Consider the following 12,025-nt stretch of genomic DNA (forward strand, 5'->3'; position numbering starts at 1 on the left):
CCGGAGACGTCGGTTGTCCTTTAAGTTTTATGATGAAATGTAGTGTCTATTTATGCACAATCCTATACATGTGAAAACATGTGAGAATCAAAGAAACTTTTTATTGCCTCCAAACGCATTTTCAGCTCAGGTTGAAAATGGGCGCGTGAACGTTACCTGTTCAAGTAGGCGCTGACGAGCGGCGCGCAGAGATTGGCGCTGGGCTTGGCCAGTCCCAGCGTGAAGATGGTGTCTTGTAGGCGCCGGACAACGGCCGGGTCGCCTTTGGCCCCCACAGCGTTCAAGGCGTGGAAGAACATGGTGATGTGGTTGTCGCTCAGCGCCACGTCCTTCTCTCGCATCTCCTTCAGGGTGTCCATCGCCTCTGGAGAGCCAGACACCACACGGCACGCCGCGTCAGATCAACAAACCGACACCATTCGGAAACAAAGGACGAGAGAAAGAAGTGGGAAGTGGCGGAGAGGGGGGCGCAAACGCTTTGATAAAAGGCCCTTTTAGCTAATTCCACGCGGGGAAAACAGCGTTTTGCTCGCAGCGGGGGATGCAAATGCAACCCCGGATAATGCCAACTCTGCTCTAATTGCAACGTGCGCTTTTTCAAACGAGACCACAATTAGTGGACCCCGATGACGAAGGCTGTCTTTGCGCCTTGGCCAGGCGGAAAAAAAATGGGAGGAGGGGGGTGGCTAAATTATAGGCACGCGGCGCGCCGAGGGTCTATCGCGCCCTCCACCAGACCTCTGGAAGCGGGATGAGGGCCATTTTGCATGGAAATGACGGCTTATTTTCCTCGCCGTGCAGCCATCTGGCCAACAAGGGGAGGTGTACGAGGGTGTGCACACATGCGTGCGTGTTACGAGGATAAAGTCATTAAGATGTATTTAGCATCTATTTAGACAGCTGCTAATGGGTTGATAGCGATACAGCCGCTTTCCAAAGCAGATGCTCATCGAGCCGCCGCGACCGAGGGGCCGTAGTGGCATCAACATGCGCAGAATAGCGGCCTGGCAGGTGTGGCTGGACTTGAAAATGCCATGGCGGCCATCAAAACTCGGGAGACAAAATAAAGCAAAATTCTCAGTTTGGTTGATTTGTGTGAAAAGGACCAGAACATCTCGGTTTTAGGCTAATTCGGATTTCGACCGAAGATTTCAGGTTGACCAAACTGAGCGCACCTGAATGCGCCACTCAACTAACGTCACTTCCTCGTGTCGTGTCATATTGTGACTGTGAATTTGTTAATGTGATTGTGAATGTGTCATTCATATTGTTGAATAAAGTTTTTATTATTTTTTTTACTAAAAAGCAGACGTGTTTGTCAGAGATCTCTGCAAATTGGACGTGATCCTCGTGTAGCGTTCTATTGTAAATCGACATGTTTGTATTGTTCAATCTCAATAAAAAAAAAAAAAACAGACGTGTCCGATTCACAGCTCTTGGAACGAATTAAAAGATTTTACATTGATTATAATGGGAAAAGCTGTTTCGTTTTTTTAACAGGTTTGTGGAACGGATTAGGGTCGAATACGGAGGTTTGACTATAATACAATAATAATAATAATAATAATACATTTAATTTACAAGTGCCTTTCTGAGCACCCAAGTATATACAATACAAAATATATTGAAGTCCAGTTGAGAACCTTGCAATGAATTAAAATATTTTACATTGATTATAAAGGGAAAAGCTGCTTTGGTTTTGAAACAGGTTTCTGGAACGGATTATGGTCGAATACAGAGATTTGACTGTATACACAAAACAAAATATGTTGATGTCCAGATGACAGCTCTTGGAACCAATTGAAATATTTTACAATGATTATAATGGGAAACGCTGTTTCGGTTTTAAAACAGGTTTCTGGAACGGATTATGGTTGAATGCAGAGGTTTGACTCTATATACAATACAAAACATATTGATGTCCGGTTGACAGATCTCGGAATGAATTAAAATATTTCACAATGATTATAATGGGAAACGCTGTTTTGGTTTTCAAACAGGTTTCTGGAACGGACTATGGTCGAATACAGAGGTTTGACTGTATATAAAATACAATCCATATTGATGTATATAGTGCTTTAAAGGACAACTAACATCACTTTTTTTTTGAATGCAGAGGTTTGACTCTCTATATACAATACAAAACATATTGATGTCCGGTTGACAGATCTCGGAACAAATTAAAAGATTTTACATTGATTATAATGGGAAAAGCTGTTTTGGTTTTCAAACAGGTTTTTGGAACGGATTATGGTCGAATACAGAGATTTGACTGTATAATACAATACAAAACATTGTTGGCCGGTTGAGAGCTCTAGGAACAGATTAAACTATTTTATATTGATTATAACGGGAAAAGCTGTTTTGCTTTTCAAGCAGATTTCTGGAACGGATTATGGTTGAATACAGAGGTTTGACTGTATATAAAATACAATCCATATTGATGTATATAGCGCTTTAAAGGACAACCGACATCACTTTTTTGTTTCCTAACTGACATCAGAAAAACGTTTTATAGCATCTAAAATACCCAAAACACGCAGTATGATATTTTTAGTCAAATGCAAAACTTCTGCATTCTGCTTCAAATTGAAGTGGCCATTTTCAGAAGGTCCCGCCCCCTTGTTCGTGGCGTCACCCCAAGACGTCTTGCCTTGCTCGAGAATCAAAACAATGGCTTGAGATTCGGAAAAGATGCTTTCTTGTTACTCATCCAGTTATGAATATAATTCAAATAGTTCTGAAGAGGAAAGCATACATGTTTGCAATCGATTAAAGAATTTAGTCCGGTCATTTTGAGGCGTCTGGAGAGAAATGTAGTGACAAACTCTTTAGTACTCACAGTACCCAAAAAAGGCAGAAGAGGGCGACAAAGCTCCGTGTAAACTGTCTCCTAGGACGTTTTGTAAGCGGACATCAAATACACTGTAGAAGTCTTAGCGCAACACACAAGGATTCGCCATCGCGTTATTTATGTGTTATCCTTCTAATTTCGCCATCAACATGGAAGTACCGCAAAATGCATTGACGTGATGCAAGTTATGTCCTTTCTCGGTGAGGGGCGTTCCTTCAGTGACGTCGGGTGAGGACTCGTCACCAACTCAAAAACAAGACTTCCGGAATATTCAGTGAGAGTCTTAAAACGTAAAATATAGCGAAATGCGGTGGAATCTTTGTAAAATACGCTCAGTAGAAGTCATTTGAAGCCATTTTACAAATTATGGACACAACTTGTCCGGAGACGTCGGTTGTCCTTTAAGAACAGCTGAAGCTGTAACAAAGTGCTTAACATGGACAACTATCCTATACAGGAAATAAAGCAGTCACAAAGAGCACAAGCACCAGGGAGTCAAACTAAGCGAGACGAAAACTCGAACCCTAACCTTGGACGTCCTGTCATCCTCAAAATACCCCCTTTTATTTTGACGGCCGAGCGTGCGGTGGATGGCGGATCAACTTCCTGCGTTCTCAACCGCACTCAAGTCGGAGGTGTCGGATCCACGTAGCCTCTAATCAGACAAGCAAACGGCTCGGCACTGATGGGGCCAAATGGAGCAATTCGTCCAGCGTTCAAAGCCACCCGGGGCTCGGCGGCATGCGTCTGCCGCCGCTGCTTTTACCCGCCCGTCTCAAGCGTAGGCGTAACCGTTAGCTCAGCCGCTCACACCGGATACGAGGAGGTGGACGGGCAAAGTAACATCACACGGCCCGCTGCTTCATCTAATCTTCCATCCAAAGACGAGTCACCGGATGACAAGACAAAGTAAAGGTCAAAAAGACAAGTGGTGATGGAGAGGTGTACTTCAAGACGGAAAGGCAAGACGAGCGGAACACCGAGTTAGCGAGCCTCATCGTGTTGTCATATTTGTTATTGAATTGCTTTTTATTTTAATTCAAGATGGCGCCGTGAGAGTGGCTGCCTTTCCAGCAGCTCCTGCATTTTGTTTTTCTCCTTCTTTCTTTCCTTTCCTCATACTTTCATCCCTTTGCTGCTGTGAAAAAATAATAACAATAAAGTGATACCTCGGTTTACAAACCCCTTGGCTTACGAACTTTTCGGTTTACGAACGCTAAATTTATGAAAATTTTACCTTGGCATACGAACTATTTTTGGGATACACACGGGGCGTCACAATGAATGATGTGTGGTTCACGAACAAGCCCGTTCTCATAAGAAAATGGCATATTCTATTCCCCGCCCCCAGTCTTCGGTTAAAGCCACGTGATTGGTCAAGAACGCAGCAGTGAGGGAGGGGGGGGGGTTTACAGACAGAGACAGAGTGACACTCCAAAAAAGAAAATGGCAGCCGACTTTTTTTTTATCCTCTATTCCATGCCCCCAGTCTTCGGTTAAAGCCACGTGATTGGTCAAGAATGAAGCAGTCAGGGGATGTGGTTTAAACATTAAAGAGACAGGCAGATGACAGAGAAAGAGTGAGAAAATGGATAGAAAACAGTGAAATTTGGACTCGTTTCAACTTTGATAGTTCAAAGGCAGAGTGTAGACTGCAAGGTTAAAATTCCCATCAAACAGGCTCCACAAATAACCCAAATACCAAATGTACAGTTGATGCAAAAAGCTATCAACACAGCTAAACAGAACACAATTGATGAGGAACTAGGTAAAATGATCGCAGAGAAAGCACCCACAAGATGGTGAAAGAAGAAGGCTACGTTCCTCATCAAGTGAAGAGAGTTTTGAAAGGCGCTTAGAAATTAAATTTATTATCATCATTATTATTATTGCTGGCTCAGCTGCAGAAGTTCGAGACACCAAAACCCTGTTACTATAGCAACAGCATCTTAATAAATGCACACGTTCTCTTTCATTTTGTTTATCAACACGAGCACAACAAAATTTCAACGAACGTTTTCCAACGACACTTCCATAGAATATTTACAGCCAATCAAAGTTTCTTCAATAGTATGATCAAGTGTGTGAGTATACAGTGGGATCTTGGCTTACGAAATCAATTGATTCCCAGACAGAGTGTGTGAGGCGAAAAGTGTGTATCCCAAAAAATTATTTCCCATAGGAAACCATTAAAATGAGAATAATCCGTTCCCAAGTCCCCATAAAACATAATTTTCTACTTTCTAATTTTCTAAGCCTTAAAACTACACAAAATATACAGTAAAGTCTCGTTATATCGATATTCTCGGGAGTCCGAAAAATATCGATATAACCGGGACTATCGATATATCCGACCCTGCGCGCATGTAATTTTCTCCATGCGTGCATAGAAATAGTATCGTAATAAGCGGTACTATCGATATAACCGATATCGATATAACGAGACTTTACTGTACTTTATTTTATGTATAATAAATATGCTATATTATTATGATTAAAGAAGTAAACTGTACTGTACAATAAAGTGATTTTATTTACCTTTGTGATGATCGTTAATGGCTTGATGGAATGGAGTGTCCGGTTTCCTCAGCATTAAACACTTGATGAGGAACGTAGGCTTCTTTCACCATCTTGAGGAATGGTTCTCTGTGATAATTGTATCTAGTTCATCAATTGTGATCTGTTTAGCTGGGTTAATAGCTTTTTGTAAGTGTACAGCTGACTTGTGCGGGTTATTTGTGGAGCCTGATTGATGGGATATTTAACTTTCCAGTCTACACTCTGCTTTTGAACTATCAAAGTTGAAACAAGTCCAAATTTCACTGTTTTCTATCCATTTACTAGTTTTTTTCCCCTTTTCTTTTTTTTGTTTCAAGCTCTGTCCTCTCCCTTTCGTGTGTGTGTTTTCTCTCTCTCTCTCTCTGTCCGCCTGTCTCTTTAATGTTTCCTCCCCCCCCCCCCCCGCCCTGCTGCATTCTTGACCAATAACGTGCTTTACTTCTTGTGCCGGTCCCAAGCCCGGATAAATACAGAGGGTTGTGTCAGGAACGGCATCCGACGTAAAAGCTTGGCCGAAACAAACATGCGGATCAAACCTCTCAAAATGGAGGACACTGATTTGCTGTGGCGACCCCTTAATGGGAAAAGCCGAAAGGAAAAGAAGATTATTATTATTATTATTATTATTATTGATTCCATTAGGAGGAAAGTCAAAAGGGAAGAAGCGAACTCAAGCAAAAGACAACAAAAGAGTTGCCGTGTTAAAAAAAAAACACAGCGGTCAACGTGATGATCATCCGGGGTCCGACGTGCGTGCCGCTAGCTCGCTAGTGCCTGAGCGGGGTGGAGGGGTTTAGGAGGCGCTAAGATCAAGGTTAGCCAAGTGTGCTAATGTGGGCGACAAGCGTCTCGCCCAGTTGCGCGCACTCAGGCTAATGGCCAACGCTTTCGCGCGGGCGATGCGCAAGCCGCCACCCGCCGACGGACGCTCCGACTGTCGCGCCCAACAAATACCTTTTGCTTCAATTCACATGCAAATGCGCGTATGTGTGTGTCTCCGCGTGTGTAAACACACGACTCAGGCACTTTGGCGGACATGATCTGCCACGAGCATCAAGGCGGATTTCAATAATTCCACAAAAATGCACAGGGTCCTGTAATTTTCCCCCCTTCTCGTTTCTCTCTGATGCGGGGGTGCGTGCCTGAAAATGTGGAGATGTCAAACGGCTAAAAGCTAAACGGAAGCGGCGATGCTAACGAGAAGGAAATCTGCCATCGCGGTGCGGAAAACTCATTTGACGAAGGCGGGAAAAAGAGAACTCAGTGCGGGCATCTGTGTTTTTTGGCAGATGATGTGGTCCTGTTGGGGCCTTCAAGCGGGGGCTCGCCAACGCTCACTGAAGCGGTTCGCCGCCCAACGTGAAGCGGTTAGGATGACAACCTGAGACAATGGTTCTCAGTCGCAAAAGGATGGAGATCTTGCCCCAAGTGGAGGAGTTGAAGTACAGTGATACCTTGGCTTACGAACTTAATCGGTTCCCAGACAGAGTGTGTAAGGCGAAAAGTGTGTATCCCAAAAATTACTTCCCCATTGGAAACTATTAAAATGAGAATAATCCGTTCCCAGGTCCCCATAAAACATAATTTTCCACTTTCTAATTTTCTAAGCCTTACACAAAATATACCTTATTTTATGTATAATAAATGGGCTATAGTATATAATTAAAGAAATAAACTGTACTGTACAATAAACTCATTTTATTTACCTTTGTGATGGTCGTTGATGGCTTGATGGAATGGAGTGGCCGGTTTCCTCAGCATTAAACACTTGATGAGGAACGTAACCTTCTTCTTTCACCATCTTGACGAATGATCCCTTGTAGGTGCTTTCTCTGCTATCATTTTACCTTGTTCCTCATCAATTGTGTTGTTTAGCTGTGTTGATAGCTTTTTGCGTCAAGTGTACAGATGGCTTGTGCGGGTTATTTGTGGAGCCTGATTGATGGGATATTTTAACCTTGCAGTCTACACTCTGCCTTTGAACTATCAAAGTTGAAACACTCTCACTGTCGTCTGCCTGTCTCTTTAATTTTTAAACAACCTCCCGTCACTGCTGCGTTCTTGACCAATCACGTGGCTTTAACCGAAGACTGGGGGCGGGGAATAGAGGACAAAAAGAAGTGGGCTGCCATTTTCTTGTTAGGACAACGGGCTCGTTCGCGAACGACACATCACTCATTGTGGCAGCTGCGTGTGTATCCTGAAAAATGGTTCATATGCCAAGGTAAAATTTTCATAAGTGTAGCGTTCGTGAACTGAAAGGTTCGTAAGCCAAGGGGTTCGTAAACCGAGGTATCACTGCATCTGGGAGTTTTGTTCACTAATGAGGGAAGGAAGGAGCGTATCGGCGCGGCGTCAGCTGTGATGCGGACTTTGAAGGAGCTGGGCCAAAAGGCCTGAAGCTCTCAATTTAGCGGTCCATCTACGTCCCAACCCTCATCTATGCTCGCGAGCTGGAGTCGGAGGGCTCAGAGTTGGACCGTTTCTCCTCCACATTGAGATGAGGTGGCTTGGGCATCTGATCAGGATACCTCCAGGTGAGGTGTTCCAGGCATGCCCCACTGGCAGAAGATCCCGGGAACGACCCAGGATTCACTGATTAGTTTTCCAATAACAAAGACCAAGAATAGTCAAGTTCAGACCCAGCAGCATTAAATCTAGCTCGCTATCTCTTAGCCATATGGCTATCTAGCTAGCTGACTATCTAGCTGGTTATCTATTAGCATTCTAATAGCTAGCTAGCTAGCTTTCTATTTGAGTTACTTCCGGGTTGAGGGAACGCTGGCGTGTGTAGCTGCCGCTGTTCACCCACAAAAAAAACAACTTATCCTGTGACTGTCAAGTGACCTTCAGAGGTCTTTGACAGGCGCTTAGAAATGAAATGGATTATTATTATTATTATGAATAGACGATGTCACCCAGCTGGACTGGGAACGCCTCGGGAAAAAGTGGCTGGGGGAAAAGGAAGTCTGGCTATCTATTAGCTATCTAGCTAGCTGGCTGGCTATCTATTAGCTATCTATCCAGATAGCTGGCTATCTATTAGCTAGCTAGCTTTCTTTCCAATTGAGTTACTTCCGGGTTCAGTAAACGCTGGCGCGTATGGCTGCCGCTGCTCACCCACTGCAAAACGTATCCTGTGACTGTAAAGTGACCTTGAGAGTTTTAAAAGGCGCTTAGAAATTAAATGTATTATTATTATTATCTGGCTAGCTATTAGCTATATAGTTATCTATTAGCTATGTCCTTGAGTTTTGAAAGGCGGTTATAAGTACAATGTATTATTATTATTGTTATTAGCTATCCGCTAGCTAGCTAGCTTTCTATCTATTTCTTTATCCTGTGACTGTAAAGTGACCTTGAGTTTTGAAAGGCGCTTCTAAATTAAATGTATGATTATGATCACTATCATTATTATTATCATTATTATTATTACCGAAGCTGCTGCCCACGCGACTCGACCCCGGATAAGCGGCAGAAGATGGACGGACGGACGGACAGACGGACTGGCGTGACGACAAGCTTACCTTCCACTCTGCCATTCTTGGCCAGCACCTTGACAAGAGCGACATATTTACTGCTATCCAGCGCCACCGACGAATCCTGACGACTCCTGAGGAAAAGAGAGAGACAGACATTGGGGATTCATGTATTCTGCTATGCGAGTGGGGGGGGGGGAGGTGACAGGAAGCGAGGAAAGCGGGGGAGCGAGCTGGACGTGGCATTAATGTCTCTCCCAATAGCGATCAAGTTCCAACATTAATGGACGCACATTTCCCTCTTCAGGTTGAGCGCCTCGTCGGCGGCGTCATGGCGGCAGCACAGGTTGATGAGGACGGCGTAGGCCCCCAAGCTCATCTCGCTTTGGTGTTGACGCTTCAGCTCCAGGGCGCGCTGCAGGTTCTGTAAAGAGGCCAAAAAACATTAAATAGACAGCAGAGCCCTGGCACAATGCATTTTGCATTATGGCTTACTTTGGAAAGCCAAACAAAAAAAATATATATAATCATCTATTCAAGCATTAAGTGCCTAGAGGAAGCTGAGTGGCGAACTTGGAGACAAAATGGGACTGTCAACTGTCTCATTTTATCCAGCTTGTCAATGGGGAGACAAAAAAAAACCAATAAGGACAACTACAATCCCAAAGGGGGTTGAAAACATTGAAAAGGTTCCGGGAATCCAAATACAGTGTTACCTCAGCTCACAAACTTAATTGGTTCCCAGAAAGTGTGTGTAAGGCAAAAGGTTCATCTGCCAAACATTTATTTCCTATAAGAAACCATTAACATGAAAATAATTCGATCCCAGGTCCTCATAAAACATAATTTTCTACTAAATAAGCCTTAAACTGCACAAATTAGACCTTATTTTATGTATAGTAAATGTGCTATTGCAGGGGTGTCAAAGTCATTTTTTGCCACAGGCCACATTGTAGTTCTGGTTTCCTCTCGAGGGCCGTTATGAATTTGGGGAACCCATTAGAATGTTTAAATCCCTTCAAATATTACATATAGAGCACACAGCAAATTAATGAATAACTCGTTTTCAAATCTGAAGTCAAGAATAATGACTTTTATTGCGGTTGACATCCAAAAATATGACATTTCGGCTCAGATTTTAGCAATCATCATGGAATTTAACAAGTTTGATTTGCTTTCGCGGGCCGAGAAAAATGATGTGGCGGGCCGGATTTGGCCCGCGGGCCTTGACTTTGACACCTGTGTGCTATTGGATTGTAATGAAATAAATAAACTGTGCATTTTGAGAATGACTTGTCCTACTCAAGCCTGCGCACGCTTCCCACCACCTTTTCCAGCGACTCCCCTCAGGCTGACATCTAAACGGCTTCTTCCCCCGTCGCCATTAACGCTCTAAACAGTAACCCAAATAGAACTGTATAGTGATTCCATTTTTCTTATGATGATACTAGTGCAGTGTGTTCTACCGGAGACAAATTCCTTGTGTGTTCTACATAGAGGTGCCATTTTGCCGGCATCAAAAAGTCATTTTCACTCATTCGCTGCCATTCCCGAATTGATTCGGGAATTTGAATATAGTGACGTGGAGCGCCATTCCTGAATTTCTTTGGGTTTTTCTTGCTGGGGGGTGCTGATAAAGCACTGGTGAGAACTCTGGCAATGTTTTTTTTTTCCCTTCCATGAGGGGGCAGCATTTGCGGGGGCAGTTCATGTTAGCGCTTTGTTACAGCTTCAGCGCTATATAAAGCAATATGTATGTATTGCATTGGATTTTGGACAGCCGCCCCTATTTCAAGCTCAGATAACTCCAGACCCATATCACTTAGGAATTAACTCATTTTTCTGATGAAAGAAGAAAATCTAAGGTTTCTTACGCTGCATTGAATGTTTATGTAGTCCTAAAATTCAATATTCTGAGGGTCCTGCAATTGGAGTGACAATGACAAAAACCCTGGCACTGGAGTGGACACATTTTGGCACATCGTCTGCCTGTCAATGAGTTGAAAATAGAGCATTGTACCTCCTCAGCTGAGAGAGCGTGGATGAGCTGCTTCAGCGTCAAAGCCAGAGGTTTGTTTTCCGCTTTGAGCTCGGCCAGTTTGGCCTCCAGGAATGGCACTTTGCCGTCAAGTCCCTGACGGCAAGCAAATACATCGTTCAGTTCACTTTGCTCGGGAAAACAAATACAGGTAACATCCGAGTTACGACCGGGTTTCGTTTTGACAAAACGGTCATAAGTCAAACGGGCATTGCCGGCCTGCTAGCGCGTTGCGGTGCCAGGCGTGGAATTATATATTTTTTTAAATAGGGTCAGGAGGTCATGGTCGTAAATACAGGTGGTCATAAGTCTAGCTTAAAGTTAAATGTTAACTGTACAGGTGACATCCGAGTTACGACCGGGTTCCGTTCTGACAAAACGGTCATAAGTCAAACGGGCGTAAGTCAAAATCTATTCAAAATGGCCGACGTGACGATGACACGACAGGATAGTATACAATATCAATCTGTTGTTTTTAAGCAACGTTTTCTATTGAATACTATTAGATACCAAACTGCTTACAGTTCATTTATCATTTTGATAAATTTGATCACGTTTAGTGTCATTTTTATTATCTGGTGGCTAGTTGGCTGGTTAGCTATTGGCTATCTGTTAGCTACCTCACTATCAATTAGCTCGCTAGCTAGTTTTTTTTTTGAGTTATCCAGAAAGTGTGTGTAAGGCAAAAAGTTCATCTTCCAAACAATTATTTCCCATAAGAAACCATTAAAATGAGAATAATCCGGTCCAGGTCCCCATAAAACATAATTTTTGACTGAATATCTATTAGCTACCGAGCTGGCTGGTTATCTATCAGCTATCTGGTGGCTAGCTGGCTCACTGGCAATCTTTTGGCTATTAGCTATCTAGCTAGTTTTTTTATTTATTTGAGTTATTCCGGGTTGAATGAACGCCTAGCTGGCTACCTATTTGCTATCAAGCTATCTATTTGCTGTCCATTTGCTATCTATTATCTAGCTACCTAGCTGGATTTCTATCTATTTGAGTTACTTCTGGGTTGAGTGAACACTGGCGCATGTGGCTGCCGCTACTCACCCACAGAAAAACTTATCCAGTGACTAAAGTGACCTTGAC

At 43.3% G+C, this 12,025-nt stretch overlaps 1 protein-coding gene across 1 annotated transcript in view; it reads right to left on the reverse strand.

Moving 5' to 3' along the window:
- Positions 1-12,025, reverse strand: part of lrpprc (leucine-rich pentatricopeptide repeat containing) — a 114,944-nt gene that overhangs the window by 59,796 nt on the left and 43,123 nt on the right. The window contains exons 20-23 of the mRNA XM_089012714.1: positions 10,913-11,026; positions 9,186-9,316; positions 8,941-9,026; positions 157-364 (exon numbers count right to left, since the gene is read on the reverse strand). Coding sequence (XP_088868840.1) covers positions 157-364; positions 8,941-9,026; positions 9,186-9,316; positions 10,913-11,026 — 539 coding nt within the window. The remainder of the gene's footprint in view (positions 1-156; positions 365-8,940; positions 9,027-9,185; positions 9,317-10,912; positions 11,027-12,025) is intronic.

The sequence above is a fragment of the Hippocampus bargibanti genome, linkage group LG13 (assembly GCF_051943395.1).
Source record: "Hippocampus bargibanti isolate YZ-2025 linkage group LG13, ASM5194339v1, whole genome shotgun sequence".
Classification (NCBI taxonomy): Eukaryota; Metazoa; Chordata; class Actinopteri; order Syngnathiformes; family Syngnathidae; genus Hippocampus; species Hippocampus bargibanti.